Source organism: Hemitrygon akajei, chromosome 16 (genome assembly GCF_048418815.1).
Source record: "Hemitrygon akajei chromosome 16, sHemAka1.3, whole genome shotgun sequence".
Lineage (NCBI taxonomy): Eukaryota > Metazoa > Chordata > Chondrichthyes > Myliobatiformes > Dasyatidae > Hemitrygon > Hemitrygon akajei.
Genome location: NC_133139.1, coordinates 68509765 through 68534154, shown reverse-complemented (window position 1 = coordinate 68534154; position 24390 = coordinate 68509765). Strand labels below are relative to the sequence as shown.

The 24390-nt window shown below is 38.4% G+C and overlaps 1 protein-coding gene across 5 annotated transcripts in view; it reads left to right on the top strand.

Annotated features, from left to right (window-relative positions):
- The window catches only part of gpr108 (G protein-coupled receptor 108), a 94944-nt gene that overhangs the window by 2191 nt on the left and 68363 nt on the right, over positions 1-24390 (top strand). For all 5 annotated transcript variants that reach the window (XM_073069101.1, XM_073069100.1, XM_073069099.1 and 2 more), the window contains exon 2: positions 24183-24299. In XM_073069101.1, coding sequence (XP_072925202.1) covers positions 24183-24299 — 117 coding nt within the window. The remainder of the gene's footprint in view (positions 1-24182; positions 24300-24390) is intronic.

Below are 24390 nucleotides of genomic sequence, written 5' to 3'. Positions count from 1 at the left end.
TTATCCAAGTCAAAGTAAAATTTATTATCAACATTTGTTATCACAGTAAAACAGACAAGCTGTGGGCAGAACTCAGCAGGTCACACAGCATCTATGGAAAGAAATGATTGACATTTCGGGCTGAAGAACCTTAATCGGGACTCGCCGTCTGTTCCTTTCCACAGATGCTGCCATTTTCCACAGAACCTGCTGAGTTCCTCCAGCACTTTGTGTTCTACTCTGAATTTCTAGGGTCTCCACAATCTCTTTGTGTTTATGTTAGCATATACTGTAGGCTTCATGATCTTGCAGGCATTTACGGGAAAATAAAGAAATACAATAGAATGTATGAAAAACTAGGAATAAAATAGCAAAATTTATTAATGTGCATTTTACCATATACTATTTTGAGATTCGGGCATTTACAGGAGAAATAAAGAAATACATTAGAATTTTTAATAGAAAAATGATATATAAACAAAAACTATACCCAAACAAAAATGTCAAAACAATATTTGAAATGTGATGAATTTGGCATTAAGAGAGATTTGTAAGGATGTTGAATATAATCTCACTTTCACTGTTAAGGTGAAAAGGCTAGATTTTTTTCCTTGAAAGGATGATATTGAGGGATCATATAACACAGGGTTTGTGAAACGAGAAAGACAGATTGTTACCATCTGCAGAAACAGTACACGCTGTAATTTTGACTTTATTATCTACAACATGAATTATATTTACTTGCCCAGATGATTCTGACAGCACCTCCCAACCTGCTACTTCTACCACCAACAACGATAAGGATTTCTCGGAGGCCAACAATAATTCCAATCCCCATTTTCATTCTGACATATCAGTCCATGGCCTCCACTACTGCTGTGATGAGGCCACTCTCCGGTTGAAGGAACAACACTTCATATTCTGTCTTAGAAGCCTCCAACCTTACAAAATGAACATTGATTTCTTTAACTTCTGCTAATTTCTCCCCCTTCCTCCTCCTCCATCCATTCTTCACTTTGGCCCCCCTCTTACCCCTTCTCTTCTCCTCACCTGCCTATCACTTCCCTTTGGTGGCCCTCCTCCTTGCCTTTCTCCATTGACCGCTTTCCTGTCCTGTCAGATTTGTTCTTCTTCAGCCCATGACATTTCCCACCTACCATCTCCCAGCTTCTCCCTTCATCCCCCTCCTCCTCCAACCCCACCCACCTACAATCCCCATTCCTGGTTTCACCTACCATCTTCTAGCTTGTACCCCTTCCCCCACCTTCTTATTCTGACTAGACTCTTCCTGTCTAGTCCTGATGAGGAGTCTCAGCCTAAAACATTGACTCTTCATTCTTCACCTGACCTGTAGAGTTCCTCTGGCATTTTGTGTGTGTTACTCTGGAGTTCCAGCATCTGCAGAATCTCTTCTGTTTATGACATGTACAAGGCAGCAGGTACATGGGAAGACTAAGCTGCAGTTTCCCCTCTTAAGTCACTCATATTGATTTAGAACTATGTTTCATTCCTTTGTTGGATCTAAATCCTCAAATTCCTTGCCAAGCAACCCTGCAGGAGTACTGTTAACACTGATTAACAGGATTCCGAAGACTCGTACTTGTTCCTCAATCACACTTCATTTACGCGTGCACAAGGAGAACAACTTGGCCCATGTCACCATGCTGTTTGAACAAAGAAATCAAGTTCAAGTTTATTGTCATCTGACTGTACGTTTGTACAACCAAACTAAACAACGTTCCCTCGGACCACAGTGCACCCACAATACATATATCACACACAGCACATAAAACAAAATATTACCACAAATGAGTTTTCTTAAAGAGAAATTATATTTTTATGCAGAATTGGGTAGTAGAGTCAGACATTGATCAATTGGTAACCTTGTCTGTTCAAATTATTTGCATGATCAATCACCAATTGCACTGCAGTAGTACAAGTATTGCCAATAAAATTACACATTAAAGGCCAATAATACTATAGAATTAGTAAAGTAACTGACCAATAGTAGCACATGAGAATCCTGTATTTGCATTCTTATCTTGGTGTGCCAAGTGGCTAAGGACTCCTGCTGGGTGTGCTCTTCAAAGACCTCCTTCCCCTGGATTGACTGCACACTATTTGTAAACTAACTTTGCCTGGACATCATCCTAACCCATGCTCTACTGAAACTTTGATGGTACCAACACTAGGCAGCTCACCACCATCACTTCAAAGGCAACTTGGCATGGGGAGTAAAAGCTGTTCTTTTAAAAAATACACCCAGCTCCTGGAAATTATTGAAAGCTGTCAAGAATTTAAGTTGGGAAATCAAAGGTTCTTTTTCAGGGTGTTGAGGATATAGAACTTCAAAATCAGCATCAGGTTTATTATCACTTTTTCTGATCCTGTGCAATGGCCCCTCCATACCAGACAGTGATAGAATAAGTCAGATAAGAAGGAAGGCATGAATTCAAGAGCAGCACCTGCTGGTTGGGCTGAAATTCATTCAGAACATCAAAACAAATTATCAACAACATCCTGTACATCAATAATTTCTGCACTTCTCTAAGTTCTATTTTGTTTTGCATCTCTGGTTAGAATGACTTAATTGCTTACAATTCCTGGGCCTACAATTCCTTCCTCAAATTGCCTTTACCTGGCTTCCTTTGTTGCCTTGCTTATCATCTCCTTGTTTTATCCCGGTATTACAGATTTATGAAATGTATATTAAAAGAAATCCAAACTCCTGTGGAATTCATTGCCACAAATGGCTGTGGAGGTCTCGGGGAGAAGGCAGTATAAGGGGTTTAAGAAGAATAATATATCAGCCAGATGGAATAGCGGAGCAGACTGCTCCTATATCTTATGATCTAACCTCTTCAAACACTGGTTCTTCATGATGACTGGTTGAAACTTATTGGGGGTGTCTGATTAATTTGATGTTTGTGGTTAAATTTAGCAGAAGTTGAAACCAAAGGCTTTTGATTGGAGGATAGAGTTAGCCTTTTGAATTCAAATTTTAAAAAGCTTATGAATGCCTGTACTTCCTCATAGGATAAAGAAATTTGGCATGGTCCAGCAAACCCTTAACAATTTCTATAGATTCATCATTGAAAGCTTTCTGTGTGCAAAATGGCTTGGTATGACAACTGCTCTTCACATGACCACAAGAAACTGCAGAGAGTTGTGGACACAGTTCAACACCTCACAGCAACCAGCCTCCTTTCTACAAACTCTGTCTAAACTTCCTGCTGCCTCAGTAAACCAGCCAGCATTATCAAGACCCTACCCAACCCGGACATTCTGTCTTTTCTCCTCTCCCATCAGGCAGAAGATACAAAAGCACATAACACCAGGCTCAAGAACACCTTCTGTCCCTCTGTTATCAGACTCTTGATTGGACCTCTTGTATGATAAGATGGATTCTTGGCCTAGCAGTCTACCTCATTATGATCTTACACTTTATCATTTACCTGCACTGCACTTTTATGGTAGGTTTTTCACTTCATTCTACATTGTTACTGTTTTACTTTATTCTAGCTCAGTGCACTGATCTGTATGAGCAGTATGTAAGGGCTTTTGGTATACGTATATGACCAAAAACCAAAATTTTCCATCTAGAAGAAGATGGGCATTGGAATTTTTGGTCAGCTTGCAGAGTGTTCACGTCTAAATCACCATTATTCCATGTCATTTTCTGAGTTTAGGAGCAATGATCTCCACCACAGATTACGGGTTAAAACAAAGTAATTGATCGATCCTATGTTCACGTCTCTTTTTTTGTGGCTCTGCAAATGTTTTCCTTTGAACTTATTCTGTTCCCCTTTGGAAAGTCTCATTAATGTCCTGTGCTTTCTAATCTGTCTGTGTTTGGAAAGATCACAGATGTATTGTAAAGCTGCTATAAAATAGTTGTTATCTGCTTTCAAACTCCATTATTCTCTGGGAAGGACGGGATTATCCAGTTCAGGGGTTTCTAAGCTGATGTACGCAAGAAAGCATCTGTGAGATTCGGCACAGAAATTCTATGCCTGACTTTGAAAAGTCCAAGGCAAATTTATTGTCATATGTCCAGGTTCCTCATAGGCACATAGCATTTGAATTGACTATACTACTTGCATCCTTTACATACATGAGTAAAAATCTTTCTGTTATGTCTCTGTCTAAATGTGCAATGTGTAATTTGTAGTAATTTGTTATAAGTAGTATGTACAACGGACAGTCAATTTAACATAGAAATACAGTTGCATCAGCATGGGTTAAACAGTCTGATGGCCTGGGGAAGAAGTTGTGCTGGAGCTTGTTGGGCCTGGCTTTGATGCTGTAATACCGTTTCCCAGATGGTGGTAACTGGAACAGTTTGAGGCTGGGGTGACTCGGGTCCCCAATGATCCTTCAGGCCCTTTTTACACACCTATCTTTGTAAATATCATGAACAGTGGGAAGTTCACATCTACAGATGTGCTGGGCTGTCTGCACCGCTCTCTGTAGAGTCTTACGAATGAAGGAAGTACAGATCCCATGCTAGAAAGTGATGCAGCCACTCAGGATACTCCCAATTGTGCTCCTGTAGAAAGTTCTTAGGATTTGGGGGGCCCCACATCAAACTTCTTTAACCGTCTGAGGTGAAAGAGGTGCTGTTGTGCCTTTTTCACCACACAGCCGTTATGTACAGACCACATGAGATCCTCGGTGATGTTTATACCAAGGAATTTAAAACTGTTCACCCTCTCAACCCCAGATGAGGCCAATAGGGGTTAGCTTATCTCCATTCCTCCTGTAATCCACAACCAGCTTCTTTGTTTTTGCAACATTGAGGTTTTCTTGACACCACTCTGTCAGGGTGATGACTTCTTCTCTGTAGGCTGCCTCATTATTATTTGAGATTAGGCCAATCAATGTAGTGTCGTTGGCAAATTTAATTAGCAGGTTGAAGCTATGGGTTTACAGAGTAAAGGAGGGGGCTTAGGGTACACCCCTGAGGGGCTCCTATGTTGAGGGTCAGAATATTGAGACAATATTCACAATAAAACATAAACATACTTTATGCAATAAAATATACTTTATGTAATAATTTAAATTATTTTAGAAGTATGCAAAAATTTGCCTTTGAGTATATTTGAGAACTGGAAGATGTAACTTTGTCAAAAAAAAGCATTTTGTGAACATCAGTGCAGACTGAGCTAGTTAACATTGATTCAAGTAAACAAATAAACAACACACAACAGTTCAAAGAGTCTGTTAGCAGATCTTGTTGATTAATTAAAATAGAAAATGCATGCTGCAGGGAAATTCAAAAAGATTAAATTTGTAAGAGAAAAGTTTGGGTTTTTTTTAATATTTAAAATCCATGGAGGAACTTCCTGGCCTGGATATAGTGATCAGCAAAGGAAGTTGCCACAACTTTGTGGCAAGAACTTCTCTTTCTTTTTAAAAAATTTTTTTTATTGAATTTTCAAATGGGTTACAAAATAGGAAAAAATATATATATATCAACCCTCCCCCCTCCCCCTCCCCCCTAATGTCAACCTGAAATTATTAACCTGCTCAGTTGAGGAAAAACACCAGAGACACGAAATTACCTCTGAAACGGTTTTTATTCAGAGAGGAGTTCGCAGTCCCACGCACTTTGGACGTAAGGTAGCCAACTCCCAATTTGTCGGTTTACAAAGGTCATACTTATACCCAAAAGCAGGGTACTACATTCGCAAATATGGTTACCGATTCGAATTCATCAATTGATTGGCTATTGCATAACTAAGCACACAAAATACTCAGAATTAGCAAAGGTTAAAGCGTAATACTTGGAATTAATACTGACGCACTTCAAAACACTTGAAATAGGTATCCTCAAAATACTTTGCCAAGCACATTGTCTTGTGGTCGCAGGTTCCCTTTTCCTTGTGGTCTCCATGTCTGGCCTGGCACCTTATTTTAGCTACCTCTCCTTATACTTCCCCAATGACGTACCTCTCTCTGGCCCTGTCTACATATTTTGCTACACTTACCCCTCGCCCACCCCGTCTACATGTACCCCTTACCCTCTTCACATTCTCACTAACATATCCCTATATATAAGAAAAAGAGAAAAAAAAAGAAAGAGTGCATGGATATCGGAAGATCCCCACATGCTCCATGGAGTTCAAATTAGCTTTAATGTGTGTGTGTGTATATATATATATATATTTCTTTCCCCAGATGACCAATAATTTTATCTTCGGAGCACCTATATATTTAATCCTATCTTTTGTAAATAAGGGTACCAAATTTTCAGAAATATATTTATTTCTTAAATTATAAGTAATTTTTTTAAGTGGAATGCAGCTGAAAATTTCATTCTTCCAACGATCTATGCTTAAGTATAAATCCGATTTCCAAGTAACTGCAATAGCCTTTTTGGCTACTGCCAATGCAATTTTTATGAACTCTGTTGATATTTGTTCAATTTGGGTTTCGGTTTTATCCCTTCAATATCACCTAGTAAGAATAATATTGGATTGTGTGGAAGCTGTGTTCCAATAATTTGTTGCAGTAAAACTCTTAAATTTGTCCAAAAAGGTTGAATTTTAAAACAAGACCAAGTAGAGTGTAAAAAAAGTACCAATTTCTTGATTACATCGAAAACATTGATCAGATAAATTTGAGTTTAATCTATTTATTTTTTGTGGTCTAATATATAATTGATGTAAAAAGTTATATTGTACTAATCTAATCTTAGTCGAACATTTATTGTATTTGTCATACTGTCAAGACATAATCTTGACCAACTTGTTTCATCAATTTTAATATTCAAATCAGTTTCCCATTTGTCTTTACTTATGAATTCCTTGTTTAATTGCCTGTTTTGTAAATCAAATTATACATACCAGAAATATTTTTTTTAATTTTTCCTTTATGAATTAAAGTTTCTATTTCATTAGGTTTCGGCAATAACATTGTTTGACCCAGTTTATCTCTTAAATAAGCCCTTAATTGGAAATAACAGAAAAGAGTGTTATTTGATATTTTATATTTATTCTTTAATTGGTCAAATGACATTAATATACCTCCTTCAAAACAGTCTCCTATATATCTAATCCCTTTGTGAAACCAGTTATATAAAAGTTGATTATCCATTGTAAAAGGAATAAGTTTATTTTGAGTTAAAGGTCTCTGTGCTAATAAAGGTTTCTTCATCTCATCATCAACATTTATCTTATTCCATAAATTAATCAAATGTTTTAGTATAGGAGATTCTTTCTTTTCCCATATCCATTTAGATTCCCATTTATATATAAAATCTTCTGGTATATTTTCTCCTATTTTATCTAATTCTATTCTAATCCATGTCGGTTTATCTTCATCAAAAAAAGATGCAATAAATCTATGTTGATTTGCTTTGTAATAGTTCTTAAAATTTGGTAATTGTAACCCTCCTAGATCAAATTTCCATGTCAATTTTTTCAACGATGTTCTTGACATCTTACCTTTCCAAAGGAATTTCCTCACATTTATTTAACTCTTGAAAAAACTTCTGCGGTAATTGTATTGGTAGTGTTTGGAATAAATATTGTAATCTAGGGAATATATTCATTTTTACAGCATTGACTCTACCTATTAATGTTATTGGGAACATCATCCATTTGTCAAAATCCTCTTGAATTTTTTTTCAATAATGGCAAATAATTTAGTTTATATAAATTCTTTATATCATTATCAACTCTTATACCCAAATACTTTATACCATTTATCGGCCATCTAAATTGAGTTATTAATCGACATTGACTATAATCTCCTTTAGTAAGGGGTAGAATTTCACTTTTATCCCAATTTATTTTGTACCCTGATATTTTCCCAATCTAGAAGATAATTTACGCAATGAATGCAATGGGTTAGTTAGATACATCAGAACATCATCAGCAAATAAGTTAATCTTATATTCCTCCTGATTAACTCTGAAACCCATAATATCTGAGTCAGTTCTAATTAATTCAGCTAATGGTTCTATCGCTAACACAAATAAAGTAGGTGATAATGGACAACATTGTCTAGTTGACTTTGTTAACTGAAATGATGTTGAAATTTGGCCATTTAGCTTTGGGGTTAGTATTTAAAGTTTTAATCCATTTTATAAAAGATACTCCTAATCCATATTTTTCCAATACCTTAAATAAAAAATCCCATTCCAATCTATCAAATGCTTTTTCTACATCCAAAGCAACTGCCACACTCATTTCTTCCCTCTTTTGTGCCAAATGAATTATGCTAAGTAACCGAGTTACATTATCTGCCAATTGTCTATTTTTAATAAATCCTGTTTGGTCCATGTGTATTAATTTTGGTAAGTATTTAAATAATCTATTAGATAAAATCTTTGCTATTATTTTATAGTCTGTGTTCAACAAAGAAATAGGTCTATATGATGTTGGCTTTAAAAGATCTGTCTTTTTTTGGCAATACTATTAAAATAACTGTCGAAAAAGATTCTGGAAGTTTATGTGTTCTTTCCGCTTGGTGTATTAGCTCCATAAAAGGAGCTAAAGTTAAATCTTTAAACTTTTTGTAAAATTCAGGCGGAAAACCATCTTCTCCTGGAGATTTATTACTCTGAAGTGATCCTAGAGCTTCTTCGACCTCTTTTAATGTAAAAGGGACATCTAATCCCTTCTGTTCTTCCGAATTCAATTTTGGGAGAGTTATTTGTGATAAAAACCTTTATCTCAACAATATCATTTTGTGGTTCTGATTGATACAGTTCAGAATAAAAAAAATTTAAGTTTCATTGATTTCTAAAGGTTTATAAGTAATTTTATTTACACTTGTTCTAATTGCATTTATAGTTTTGGAAGCCTGGTCTGTTTTTAACTGCCAAGCAAGAATCTTGTGTGATCTTTCACCTAGTTCATAATATCTCTGTTTAGTTCTCATAATTGCTTTTTCTTTTCGGTATGTCTGAAGTGTATTATATTGTAGCTTCTTATTAACAAGTTGTCTTTGTTTTTCTTCTGTCATAGATCTTTGAAATTCTTTTTCTAATTTTGTAATCTCTTTTTCCAATTGATCTATTTCTACCATATATTCCTTCTTAATTTTAGAAGTATAACTTATTATCTGGCCTCTCAAGTATGCCTTCATCGCTTCCCATAATATAAATTTATCATCAACTGAATGTGAGTTTGTGTCAAAAAAAACTGAATCTGTTTTTTCATAAAATCACAAAAATCTTGATGTTTTAATAATATTGAATTAAATCTCCATCGGTAAATCGATTCCTCCTTATCCATCATTATCATTGTCATTATCAAGGGGGAATGATCTGACAATATTCTTGCTTTATATTCCATATTTTTCACTCTGTCTTGAATATTCGCTGATAGTAGGAAAAAATCTATCCTTGAATAAATTTTATGTCTATTTGAATAAAATGAATAATCTCTTTCTCTTGGGTTAATTCTTCTCCATATATCAGTCAAATTTAAATCTTTCATCAATGATAAAGTTAATTTTGCTACTTTTGGTTTTGTAACAACCTTCGTTCACCTATCTAAAACTGGGTCTAGACAAAAGTTAAAGTCTCCACCTATTAATATTTTATCGTGTGCGTCAGCCAAATTCAAAAAAGCCTCTTGTATAAATTTTACATCGTTTTCATTTGGTGCATAAATATTCATAAGAGTCCATAGTTCTGAAAAGATTTGACAATGTATAATTACATATCTTCCCGCAGAATCAATTAATACATTTTGTATTTTAATTGGTAAAGTTTTGTTGACCAAAATTGCAACTCCCCTCGCTTTTGAATTAAATGAAGCTGCAATAACATTTCCGACCCAGTCTCTCTTTAATTTCTGATGTTCTATCTCTGTTAAATGTCTTTCTTATATAAAAGCTATATCTATTTTCATTTTCTTAATGTATGTTAAAATTCTTTTTCTTTTCACCGGTCCATTAAGCCCATTAATATTAAAACTTTAAAAATTCAGTAAACTAGTCATTATTTTTAACGGGGTTACTCCAGTCTATAATAATACATAATATTTCAACTCTCATAGTACCTTGGGGAATTATTTTAAAATTCTCCATGTTGCTATGTGTCTCCCCTCCGATCATCCAGGCAAAGAAAGATAAAAGAAAAATAGATTATAAAGAAAAAAAACAAAAAACCCCCCAGCTAATGTTGTGAATGGAAAAAAAACATTACCCCCCTCCATTGTGCGGATCATGGCAAACGCCATGATTACACACGTGAATCCCGTAGCGATCGATCCGAAGTTCCCCCAACTCCCCCGTAACATGAAAAAAAGTATATACAAGAAAAAATATCACTAGTCTCGATTAATATTTCTCAAATTTTTACCTTTTTCCCCCTGTATCATATAATTAAAAGTATATTTAAATATTCTTCTGTCCTTAATGTCCATCAATTCACTTCACTGTCCCCGTCTTCATCTTTAATCTGTTTCACTTTTAAATCTTTACTGTGTCTAGCGAATATTTGGGAGTTTTTGTGCAAACTCCTCTGCATCCCGATGATCAGTAAAAAATCTTCTTTTTCCGTCATCCAAAAAAATTATCAGTGTTGCCGGCAATATAAATTTATAACCTTTTTCCCATAAAACTTTTCTCGCTGGATTAAATTCCTTCTTTCTCTTCAAAAGGTCATAACTTATATCAGGATAGAAAAGAACTGCTTTCCCTTCTATCATCAATGGCTCATTTCTCTTTCTGGCACATTGGGCAGCCGTCTTCGGGATCTTTTCTTTATCTTGATATCTTAAGCATTTTATCAAGATTGGTCGTGGGTTTTGATCAGGTTGAGGTTTTGGTCTTAAGGCTCTGTGGGCCCTTTCAATTTCAATCAACTGGGTTCCCTCTTCCATTTCCAAATTTTCCGGGATCCATTTTTGAAAATTTTTTATTGGATCCTCTCCCTCGATCCCTTCTTTAAGACCAACAATTTTTAAATTATTTTGTCTACTAAAATTTAAGCATGTCTATTTTTTCCAACAGTCGTTTTCTTTCTGATGTCCAGGCAAGAATATTATCTTCCATTTTATTCACTCTATCAATAGTGTCTCCCGTTATTTCTTCCAGTTTTTTAACTTTCTTGTCCATTTTCTCCTGTTTTTTCACCATTTTATCAAACATAGTCTTCATATTTTTAATATCTTTTATTATTTTTAATGTTTTTAATTCTTTTAATTCATGCATTATTTGCGCCAAAGTTTCTCTTATATCTCCAGAAGATCTTACACCTCCAACCTCTTCTTTTACCTCCTCATCTTCATCTGTATGTTCCAGAGAATCCGAATCCACCTCGGATTCATTTTCACTTCCATTTCCAATCGTAGCTGAGATTTGTAGTTCAAATTGCTCATGTTTGCGCATGTCCCTTCCTTCGCGCACGCGGAGTTCCTGTTGTTCCTTCTTGGAGACTGTTGATGTTGCCGTCGATTCCTGTTCTGTAGCGCCGGAGGTAAGATGCATTTGAGTACGAGGCTTCTTCATGGTGGCTGGCCCAACTTGTACTGTCTTCAAAGTAGTAGTTTTCTTCTGCGTCTGTTTAGGGGGCATATGTAAGGAAAATCCTGAGTGGTTTAGATGTAGTTTTTAGAAAATATTTACCAACTTTTCTTCAGTTAAACATTAATTTATTAGTTTTTTTTAAATTTACGGGAGAGCTGGATTTCCACGTCTCGATCCTACGTCATCACGTGACATCCCCCGAGCTTCTCTTTCTTGAAGCTTTTTGCTGCCAGCCATTGATTCAGGGGAGATTTCTGATGTGCAGCATTCATCAGTCCAGCTAATGAACCAGTTGAATTAAAGAGTTCTCAAAGACAATGAACCAAAGAGGGGAAAACATAACTCTGCTATGGACGGTCCCAAGCCTGGCTGCGAAACGAGGAGGGTTGGGCATGAGGCGAGCAATCCCATCCGGTAAAAACCAATGTAAACTTAAAAAATGCCAGACCAAATAACCACAGCACAAAAGATCGTTACTTATCTCTTCACCTGTTTATTTCTTCGAGCTCAGCCGGCGGGTCAGCGAGGTCACTGCCTGATGTCAGAATTGTTAGAAGTTATAAGGCCACCGATACAATAGAACAATCAGTTTGATAGGCACTCCAGCCAAGTCAATGGACTATTGATACAAAAGAACAATCAGTTTGCTAGGCACTCCAGCCACTTTAATTAGAAAGGAATGTCAGGTACTGCCTTTTGTCAAAACCAAAAGGTGTGACAAATCAGGATAGATAGATAGATAGATACTTTATTCATCCCCATGGGGAAATTCAACTTTTTTTCCAATGTCCCATACACTTGTTGTAGCAAAACTAATTACATACAATACTTAACTCAGTAAAAAATATGATATGCATCTAAATCACTATCTCAAAAAGCATTAATAATAGCTTTTAAAAAGTTCTTAAGTCCTGGCGGTTGAATTGTAAAGCCTAATGGCATTGGGGAGTATTGACCTCTTCATCCTGTCTGAGGAGCATTGCATCGATAGTAACCTGTCGCTGAAACTGCTTCTCTGTCTCTGGATGGTGCTATGTAGAGGGTGTTCAGAGTTATCCATAATTGACCGTAGCCTACTCAGCGCCCTTCTTATGTGGATCTGTGTGAACTTTAACCCTTATCTTGCTCCAAAGAAGCAGCTGAGAGACATTATTCAAACACACTGCAGTCACAGACATAGTCGGTACTTAACCCATTATTTACAGGAATCTGAGAATCCCCTAATTCCTTTGAACTTTATCACCCAGAGCTACGAGATCACCAACAAAAGCTCCAATGACTTCATCCCTGGGAGAGAAAGGGTCTTTGCCTAGAAGATACATGAAGTTGTGTGGTGAAAACTGAAGCTACCAGGCCTATCAACGTTGACAGCGCTTCTCCCTATAGATGCTGCCTGGCCTGTTGTGTTCCACCAGCATTTTGTGTGTGTTGTTGTTTGAATTTCCAGCATCTGCAGATTTCCTCGTGTTTGGGCCTATCAGCTCAGGACAGCTTGGAGGAATTTTAGACCATTCCTGCTTACAAAACTGCTTCAACTCTGGGTTATTAGTGGGCTTCCTTGCATGAACTGCTTGCTTCAGGTCCTTCCAAAACATTTCTATAGGATAAAGGTCAGGACTTGGCCATTCCAAAATGTGAACTTCCTTCTGCTTTGACCATTCTTCGATAGACTGACTTGTATGTTTAGGGTTGTTGTCTTGCTGCATGACCCACTTTCTCTTGAGCTCCAGTTCAGACAGATACCTTGACTGTTTCTGTAGAATTTCATGGTACAGTTCAGTTCTGTCAATGATGACAAGCTGTTCCGGTCCAGAGGCAGCAAAACAGACCCAAAGCATGACACTGCCACCACCATTTTTCATAGATAGGTTGAGGTTCTTCTGCTGGAATGCAGTTTTGCTTTTCACCAAGCATAATGCTTCTCATTTAAGCCAGGGAGCTCTACTTTGGACTTGTAAGTCCACAGACCATTCTTCCAATAGCCTCTGGCTTATCCACGTGGTCTTTAGCTAGGCATCAATGTTCTTCTTGGAATGTAGTGGCTTTCTCCTTGCAATCCTACCACGCATATTATTCTTCACTGTTTGCCTGATGGTAGATTCATGAACACTGACATTAGCCAATGCAAATGAGGCCTGTAGTTCCTTAGATGTTACCTTGGGTTCTTTGTGACCTCCTGGAACATCCACTCTTATCAAGGCCTTTCACCATTTGATAGCTTTCAATGAAGTCACCCCTCAATCTTCTGAATTCTAGTGAATACAGGCCCAGAGCCATCAAATGCTCTTCATACGACAAGTCATCCAATCTCGGAATCATTTTCAAAAACTTCCTTTGAACCCTCTCCAGTTTCAGAATGTCATTTCTAAGAGGAGGGCCCAAAACTGCTGACAATACTCCAAGTGAGGCCACACCAGTGCTTTATAAAGTCTCAACATTCCATCCTTGCTTTTATATTCTAGTCTTCTTGAAACAAATGCTAACATCACATTTGCCTTCCTTGCCACAGATCCAACCTGTAAATTAACCTTTAGGGAATCCTGCACAAGGACCCCTAAGGCCCTTTGCAGCTCAGTTTTTGTATTTTCTCTCCATTTACAAAATAGTTTACTCTTTTTTCTAGCAAAGTGCATGACCATACACATCCTGACACTGTATTGTATTCTATCTGCCATTTCATTGCCCATTCTCCTAATCTGTCCAAGTCTCTACTTCCGCAAAACCAACTGCCTCCTGCACCTAGAGGTGACTACCTCCCTGTAGCTCCTGCCACCACCACGTTCTCCTGTATGAATTGAAGGTCATCGAGCTGCAGCTCCAGTTTCATAATATGTTCTCTCAGGTCTCCCAGACTTCCCAGATCCCACACACAGCACAAAACACTGCCCCTGGAGCCATTCTCACTAAACTACTATGCCCTAACATAAGGAATGAACAAATAAGAAAAGGAGAAATTTACCAGATACTTCACCTCACCCAAGCCTGATCATGCCTCAGCTGATGAGCCAAAGCTGATCGCTGACTCACTCACAAGAATGGCTTGCACATGAGTCATTTTTATTGGCCCTTTCTAATGAATCCCCTTTCTTGATTGGTTGCTTCTTAACTCAGAGAAACTGCTGTGAAGCTCTGCCTTTTAAATCTCATTCGCCGTCCTGATTGAAAGGTGGCTCCTTTTATGCATTGCCTCTTGCTGATTGGTTGCTCCTCAACTCGTATCTTGCATTGTGATCTTCTTTTAAATATTTTTTCGCATTGATTCAACTGATCTGTCTTGATTCCAGTGGAGCAGAATGTATATCAATGTGTGGAGGTCGAGACTTGAATTTCCAGATTTTCTTACACATGCCAATTGCCAAGTCAGTATTGGTTTTTCATGATGTAGTAATGATTGTTGAGCCCTTCACCATACATACGGCTGTAATTGAGAACTTTATGTGGTTATTTCAATACTTCTGATGTTGAGTCAGTTTATTAAAAAAAAATTAGGAAATGACAGATTTATGCTGTTTTATAACTGGGAGAACACTAGAGTATTATGTTGTTTGCTTGATGCAGACCCTGCTCATATGCATTTAAATCTCCCATGAGATATTCCTGTTCTGGTTCCGACATGGCGACCTCCTTGTGCCAAGATGAGGCCACCCTCAGGGTGGAAGAACTACACCTTGTATTCATCTGGGTAGCCTCCAACATTGTGGCATGAATATTGATTTATCCTTCTGGTAAATAAAGTCCTCCACTACCCCCCCCCCCCCCCGTGAGCTTTGAGCTCTTTTCACCTGCTGATGTCCTCCCCCTGTGTCCCCCCTCCTTCCCTTTCTCCTCTGGTCTACTCTCCTCTCCAATAAGACTCTTTCTTCTCTAACCCTCGACCTTTCCCACCCACCTGGCTTCACCTATCACCTTCCCCTCCCTATGTTTTTATTCTATCATCTTCCCCTCCTTTCTCAGTCCCAAAGAAGGGTCTCAGCCTGAAATGTTAACTATCTGTTCATTTCCATAGATGCTGCCCGCCCTGCTGAGCTCTTCCAGCATTTTGTGTGTTGCTTTACATCCCCCTTGGGATGTGGGAAGGAAATTTTGATGGAAACCCACATATCATTTATTTACAAATGAGAAAATCTGCAGATGCTGGAAATCCAAGCAACACACACAATGCTGGAGGAACGCAGCAGGCCAGGCAGTATCTATGGAAAAGAGTAAACAGTCGACGCTTCAGACAGAGACCCTTCAGCAGCACTGGAGAAAAATAGCTGAGGAGTAGATTTAAAAGGTGGGAGGAGGGGAGAGAGAAACAGAAGGTGATAGGTGAAACCAGGAGGGGGAGGGATGAAGTAAAGAGCTGGGAAGTTGATTGATAAAAGAGATACAGGGCTGGAGAAGGGAGAGTCTGATAGGAGGGGGCAGAAGGCCATGGAAGAAAGTAGAGGGAGGCATTGGGCAGGTAGGGAGATAAGGTGAGAGAGGGAAAAGGGGATGGGGAATAGTGAAAGGGTGGGGAGGCAAGCAGAACAAGTGCTACACCTGCCCCTACACCACCTCCCTCGCGTCCATTCAGGGCTCCAAGCAACACTTCATCTGTGAGTCTGTTCGGGTCATGTACATGTCCAGTGCTCCTGGTGTGACTTCCTGTACATCGGTGAGACCCGATGTAGATTGGGAGTTGATTCGCCGAGCACCTACAGTCTGTCCATCAAAGGAAGTGGGATCTCCCAGTGGCCACCCATTTTAATTCCACTTCCCATTCCCATTCCGATAACACTCCACCGTTGTGATAAGGCCACACTTGGGTTGGAGGAACAGCACCTTGTACTCTGTCTGTGTAGCCTCCAACCTGATGGCATGAACATTGAATTCTCACACTTCTGGTAATGCCCCCCACCCTCTCCTTCACCATTCCCCATTCCCTTTTCCCTGTATCTCTTTCATCAATCAACTTCCCAGCTCTTTCTTTCACCCCTCACCCTTCAGGTTTCACCTGTCACCTTGTGTTTCTCTCTTCACTTCCCCACCTGTTAACTCTACTCCTCAGCATTTTTTCTCCAGTCCTGCCGAAGGGTCTCGGCCTAAAATGTCAACTGTACTTTTTTCCATAGACACTGCCCGACCTGCTGAGTTCCTCCATCATTTTGTAATTGTTGCTTTATTTATTTATTTGTTTTTGTTTATTTATTGAGATGCAGCACAGCCCTTTCCCGCCCTCCGAACCACATTACCCAGCAATCCGTTGATTTAATCCTAGCCTAATCACAAGACAATTTACAATGACCAATTAACCTGCCGACTGGTACATCTTTGGACTGTGTGAGGAAACCTGAGCACCTGAAGGAAACCTCAGTCACAGGGAGAACATAGAAATTCCTCACATGCAGTGACGAAAACTGAACTCCAGTGCATTGTGCTAGCCAGTATGCCACCATGCCACCCTTGCTGAGAGTGGTTCAAAACACCAGACCCTGCCTGTGGTAATCAAATACTTGGAAGGGAGAAAGTGGTAAGATATGGACAAAGAACATGAAAGGGCATCAGGGTTTACTGTTCACTAATGTGACATATAGGCTTCTTGTACTAAATCATTCTGCCATACAATCTCTTTTTATAATTGATCTTCTCCATAATTCAGTTACTAATAGCAATCAAACTACGTGTCTGATGTTTTTGTTCATGATTGTTTCAAGCAACAGAATTTTTAACAGTAGTAGAAACCATGTCACAGGAGAGTTGTTGGAATAAGCAAAATGATTGCTTCAAACATTTATCATGTGTTATCACTACAAGAGTATTAGTCATTTCTTGATGACTCAAGCCAAGAGGAATTGTTTGCTTGTGACTTTTGATGCTTTCTGTGTGGGGTTTTGCATGCTCTCTCTATAACCATGTGGGTTTTGCTGAGTGACCTGATTACAAGTTCATTTAATTGTCATTCAACCGTACATAAAAAGAGCCAAACAGAACAGTTACTCAGGGGCTAGGGTGTAAAACACAGTGCTAACTGCCTTTCAGCACCAGGCAAACATAGCACGTATAAGACAACTGTAAAAATACAGTCACACACAAACAAAAAAGTCCAAGTTCCTGAGTCCAAGAGCGTTGCAACAGTCTGCAGTCGAACTCAATACATCTCGTCTTTGCTGAGTGAACACTGGGGGACAGCACCAACTCCAGCACGGACGCCACACCACACTGCCTGTAGGGGAGGACACTGACTGTGCCTCGTGTCCATGCTGCAAACAGGCAGCACCACGGTTATAGGCCACGCAGCTTCCCCTCCATTTGCCAACAAAATGGTGATGTTTGAGTTTAAAAAAAAGCATACAGCACGTGTCTCTTGAGGAAGAGAAACAGTCGTGTTTTTTTTAAAGCAGAAAACAAGACAGATTCACAGGTTCATAAACAGTGAGTAATACTCACTGTGATCATAAAACAGTAATAATAATTACTTTAAAAAGCAGAAATAGCTGACTGTGTTTGATTGCACAATGGATATTTGGCCTATATACACGCTGAGTGAAGTGAACAGTATTTTGAAGCAAGTGAAATAGCCAGTGAGAAGAGAGTGCCAGTTCTGCTAAGTGCATTGGGTTTAAAGGCGTACATTTTGCTTAGAAGTTTTAATTGCTCCAGTCAAACCTGCCAAAATGAGCTTTGCTGATATCATGAAAGTAATGTGGGAACATTTAGAACCAAAACCATTGTTGATTGCAAAACACTTTGGGTTTCATAAGCAGAATCAAAAGGAAGGGGCATCTATTTCAGCCTATGTGGCTGATTGAAGAAGTTGTCTGAGCACTGTCAGTTCAGTGAACTTTAATGATGCACTGAGAGATCGTTTAGTTAGTGGAATCTTACAAGAAAGCATTCAAAAACGACTCCTAGCTGAAGCACAACTTATATGTAAAAGAACAGTTGAAATAGCTGTATCAATGGAGACAGCAGACAGACGCAATTGAGTTGCAGTCAGGATTGAAAGTGAGTGTGAACCAAATTGCAACGAGTAAACAAAAATGCCTGGTTGAACAAATTGTGTTAGCATTGTGGCAGAGGTCTTGCATACACCAGACCAATGCAGTTCGAAGATGAAATTTACTGAAAATGGACTGCCCAGGGTAAGAATTAAAAGTCATGTTGCCGTTGCAAAATGAGCACAAATCTGTATGCTGTTGATTTCTTTAAAAAAAATCAGAATATGAGAATGACACGGATCTGGGCAGCCTTGAGGATTTTGATATGAAAACTAATAGTAGACAACCAGAAGTGAATGGCAAATTAATTAAAATGGAATTGGACACTGGCTCCAACTGTTCCAGCCATTCAACAAACTGAGTTTAAAAGGCATTTCAAAGATAGTGAACTGAAGCCTGCAGTTATCCAACTAAGAAGTTGTACTGGAGAAAACTCCCATGGGAATGGTATTTGTAACAGATACAACAACCAACAAGCCACATTGAGCTTGTATGTAGTAAAAACGGGAGGGCCAGCATTGCGGGGATGTGATTGTCTACACGTGAGTTAACTACAACTTGAATTGAGATCCATCCACCAATTGCATGCCTCATCCCCTGCAAGAGAGTCAACTGGAAGTGAATTAGGAAGGGTACTGAATGATGCACAGAAGTGTTCAAGGATGGCTTTGGAAAACTCAAAACATGTCAAGAGCAAAATAATGTTAAATGAAAATACCACACCCAAGTTTTACAAAGAAGCCTGCTTAGTTACTTGTATCATCCATGATGAAGTTCCCAATGAGCTAGATCACATGGAGGCTGAAGGACTTCTTTCCGAGGTAGAATGGAGCTCATGGAAAATGTCAGTGGTCCTCGTAGCCAAGTAGAATGGTCTGTCAGGATCTGTAGTTATTCTAAGGTCACCATCAACCCAGTGCTGAAAATAGATCAACACCTTCTACCCAGGATAGGGATATCTTTGCAAACCTTTCAGGAGGGAAAAACTTCAGCAAAGTGGACTTAGCTGAGGCCTGCCTTTAGATAGAGATGGTGGAAGAGTCCAAAGTGTTTCTCATCATAAACACTGACAGATGGGCTTTATCACTGTAATAGGCTAATTTTGGAGTTCCATCTGCAGAAAGCTATGGACCAGGTGCTGCAAGGTTGCCCAGGTACTCAGTGTTATTTGGATGACATCATTGTTACTGGTGATGACAAGGAACATCTCCAAAATCTCAAGACAGCATTAGAAAGATTAGAAGATTATGGGCTCTGACAATGACGTAACAAATGTGAATTATTGACACCAAACATCACCTACTGTAATCACATCATTGATGCACAAGCATTACACAAGTGTGCTGAGAAAATTCAAGTAGTGGTGGATGTTTCTAGGCCAAAGGACACAGTTACAGTCCTCAGGATTTGTCAAATACAACAAAAGGTTCTTGCCAAACCTTGATACAGTTCTTCACCCCTTGAAGTCATTACTGCAAATTGGGAAGAATTAACAATGGACAAAGCAGCGTGAGGTGTTTTTCAAGAGGGTAAAGGAAATTAATGGTGTCTGACATTGTACTCACTCTTTATTATCCATGTCATCCAGTGAAGCTAGTCACACACTGTTCGAGATGCCAACATGTGCAGAAGAAAGATGTCCAGAGCTGTCAGAACCTATGTTTTTTATATATATATATAAAATTTTTAAGCTTTCTTGTTTATTTAAATTTATTACAGGTTACATGTTTAAAAAAAATTACATACATCATGAAGCTACCATGTCATACATGCATGATTTGCTAAAAGTAAAACTAAGAATGTATATGATTTATCCGCGTTCCATATTTTCTTTGTTATTTTTTTATGCATGAAGTTACAAAAGATAACATACGAACAGTTCGTCACAGGTAAAGCCATTGAACACTTCCATACAGAGAATTGTTGCAGTAAAGCCATATCCGTCATCAATGACACCACCATATAAGACATGCTCTCTTCTAACTGCTTACATCAGGAAGGAGGTAAAGGAACCTCAGGACCCACACCACCAGGTTCAGGACCAGTTGCTACCCCTCAACCATTAGGCTCTTGAACCAGAGAGGATAATTTCACTCGCCCCATCACTGAACTGTTTCCACAACCTATGGACTCACTTTCAAGGACTCTTAATCTCATGTTCTCAATATTTATTGTTTATTATTATTATTATTATTATCATCATCATCATCATTTTTTGTACTTGCAGATTTTGTTGTCTTTTGCACTTTGGTTGTTTGCCCATCCTGTTGGGGGTAGTCTTTCATTGATTCTCTTGTATTTCTTGTTTTGACTGTGAATGCCCACAAGAAAATGTATTTCAGGGTAATATATGGTGACATACAGTTGCAAGAAAAAGTTTGTGCACCCTTTGCAATTACCAGGTTTTCCGCATTAATTATTCATAAAATGTGTTCTGATCTTCATCTAAGTCACAGTAATAGACAAACACAATTTGCCTAAACTAATAACTATGATAGAAATAATAAACTAATAACACACAAACAGTTGTACACCATTTAAACAATCACAGTCTAAGTTCAAAAAAGTATGTGAACTTCTCAGGCAGGGTTTCTCATCTGGGGTTCCCAGGAACCCTAGAGTTCCGTGAGAGATCATGAGTAAAAAAAATTAAACATTATATTTTGAAATTCTGTACATTCTGGAATGCTAACAATGCTAACCAGTGATGGGCAATGACTGAGCAGGCCTCTTAGCAATCTCGTTTGATGGTTCTCAGTCCAGTATGGCACTGCGCAGTAGGACCGTGTTTATTTGCTTGAGTCCATTCTCAGTTTTTGTCATGAGATGGGGAGGACTGTGGACTGATAATTGGTGAGCGATGTATTGCTTAGAGTAGAGGATGGTAGGCTGACGAGAGCTGTATTACACTGAGGGAAGGATGGTAGGCTAGTGGTGAGCACATTTTGCAAGGGGAGAGGACAGTAGGTAAATGAGGAGTGATGTATTGCATGAAGGGGAGGATGTGGGATGAGGGATGTGAAGGGAGTTTTCCATGCTTTGAATGGACTTGCCCAACTTGGGCTGTGATGTCAGCCTCTCCTTCCTGAATTAACTCCCAATTTCCCCTTGCGCACTGACTGACTTCTTGGAGTAAGCAAACTCTAGAAAATTAGAGAGAAATTTTCATTCAAAAGATAGGTCGTATAGCACCACGACTCAGCTACTGGCTGTTGTAAACATTGCAAAAGGTTGATTGTGTAGGTTAGAAGTGAATTGTACTGTGAAGTTTTTGGATTTTTTGTGGTTTTCTCATTTAGTTATTAATTATGCTGTTCTTATCATGCAACAATGGACACACAAAAAGTCAGTCTTTATAATGAAAAAGTCAGTCTTTATAATGAAGGCTACTTATCAATGGGTTTTACATGGTCTGGGGATCCAAGTTGTCCTATCCCATTGAGCCTAGTCTGTGGCAAGCAACTTATAAATATAGCTATGGCTCCAGCAAAATTGACTTAACTACAAAATACAGCCATGTGACAGTAAAAGTGCTGATTATTTTAAACGGCTATTGGAATCTCAAAACAAACAGATTAAAGCTTTTATTAATAAGGTCACAGTAAAAAGGCGCAGAAGCAAGTTATTTAGTAGCAGAACATTTACTCAGAAAAGGAAAATTCATACAGTTGGTGAGAACCTAATGATGCCAGCAGGTAAAATTATAGTGTGTAAAATGCTTGAGCAAGATGCAGTATGAGAAATTGAAAAGGTAAGTTGATGCGTTAATGACACATCACAAGATGCTGAAGAGGTTTTGAGTGATAAACTGAAAAACAGCTTCTCAATCCAGGTTGACGAGTCAACAGATTTCACCAACAAATGTCATGTTGTAGCATTAATCATTATATACATTAATGATCTGGATGATGGGGTGGTAAATTGGATTAGTAAGTATGCAGATGATACTAAGGTAGGAGGTGCTGTGGATAATGAAGTAGGTTTTCAAAGTTTGCAGAGAGATTTAGGCCAGTTAGAAGAGTGGGCTGAGCGATGGCAGATGGAGTTTAATGCTGATAAGTGTGAGGTGCTACATTTTGGTAGGAATAATCCAAATAGGACATACATGGTATTGAAGAATGCAGTAGAACAGAATGATCTAGGTATAATGGTGCATTGTTCCCTGAAGGTGGATAGGGTGGTGAAGAAAGCTTTTGATATGCTGGCCTTTATAAATCAGAGCATTGAGTATAGGAGTTGGGATGTAATGTTAAAATTGTACAAGGCATTGGTAAGGCCGAATTTGGAGTATTGTGTACAGTTCTGGTCACCGAATTATAAGAAAGATATCAACAAAATAGAGAGAGTACAGAGAAGATTTACTAGAATGTTACCTGGGTTTCAGCACCTAAGTTACAGGGAGAGATTGAACAAGTTAGGTCTTTATTCTTTGGAGCATAGAAGGTTGAGGGGGGACTTGATAGAGGTATTTAAAATTATGAGGGGGATAGATAGAGGTGACGTGGATAGGCTTTTTCCATTGAGAGTAGGGGAGATTCAAACAAGAGGACATGAGTTGAGACTTAGGGGGCAAAAGTTTAAGGGTAACATGAGAGGGAATTTCTTTACTCAGAGTGGTAGCTGTGTAGAATGAGCTTCCAGTAGAAGTGGTAGAGGCAGGTTCGGTATTGTCATTTAAAGTAAAATTGGATAGGTATATGGACAGGAAAGGAATGGAGGGTTATGGGCTGAGCGGGGGTCAGTGGGACTAGGTGAGAGTAAGCGTTCGGCACAGACTAGAAGGGCCGAGATGGCCTGTTTCTATGCTGTAATTGTTATATGGTTATTTGTAAGATATTGTAAATGATGGTGAAATTCAAGAAAACTTTTTCTGTTGCAAAGAGCTGCTCAAAACAAGCAAAATGTCCAAGATATTTTGTCTTCATATCTGGAAACAAAATGTCTGTCTTGGAGGAACTGTTGGCATCTGTACTGATGGTGCCCCATCAGTGGATGGCTCCATGAGAGGTTTCGTTCCTCATGTAAAAAAAAAATTTGATGTTGTCACAGCACACTGCTTCAACATGGCAAAATAAATGTTCATGTTGTAAATAGAATTAATTAAAATCAATTTACATCCTTTATTCAAGTTAAATTTACAGAGCTGACCTTTAGAAAAATTAAATTCCATTTTGGCTTAAGCCAGTTATTTAACAGAAATTTGTTACATTTGCCTTGTCAGTTTTTAAAATTTATGGAAGGGAAAGAAAGCAGCTGCAGGAAATATTTGGTAAGGGTTATTGCTGCTAAAGGAGGTTCTACCAGTTATTAAATACAAAGGTTCACATTCTTTTAGCAATGATTAGACACTGTGTTCAATAAAGACTTGAAAAGTATAATTGTGTGTTATTAGTTAAGCAGATTGTGTTTGTCTATTATTGTGACTTGGATGAAGATCAGACCACATTTTGAGTAATTAATACAGTAAAACAGTTAATTACAAAGGTTCACAAACATTTGCTTGCAACTGTTTTTGTACTTTGATAATGAACTTTGAATAAGTATATTTAACAAAGTCTTTCAATGAGGAGAAGGCCTTTGATATGTATTTCAATTGAAGAGGCTGTTCACTGTCCTAGAAGTGAACAGTGAGTGTAGTTAGCTATTTGAGAGAAGGCATCTCATGCAAACCCAGTGCTGACTTTGCCTGCTGCTGAGGCATAACCTAATTGGATTTCTCTGTACTCACGATCTTTTTCACCTTTTTTTTAGGATGATACAAGATCAACAATTTACTTGAACACATTTGGTTTCTACACTAATGGAACCTTGTTAGTAAACCTCACAAGTCTTAAATTAAGAAACAACGTAGTCTTGGAGAAGATCTTGGTAAGTACTTTGAATGAAATGTTGTGTAACATGGAAAAGACACAGTTTTAATGATTCCCTACTGTGTTATAGAGTACAGGGATTGGTTTGA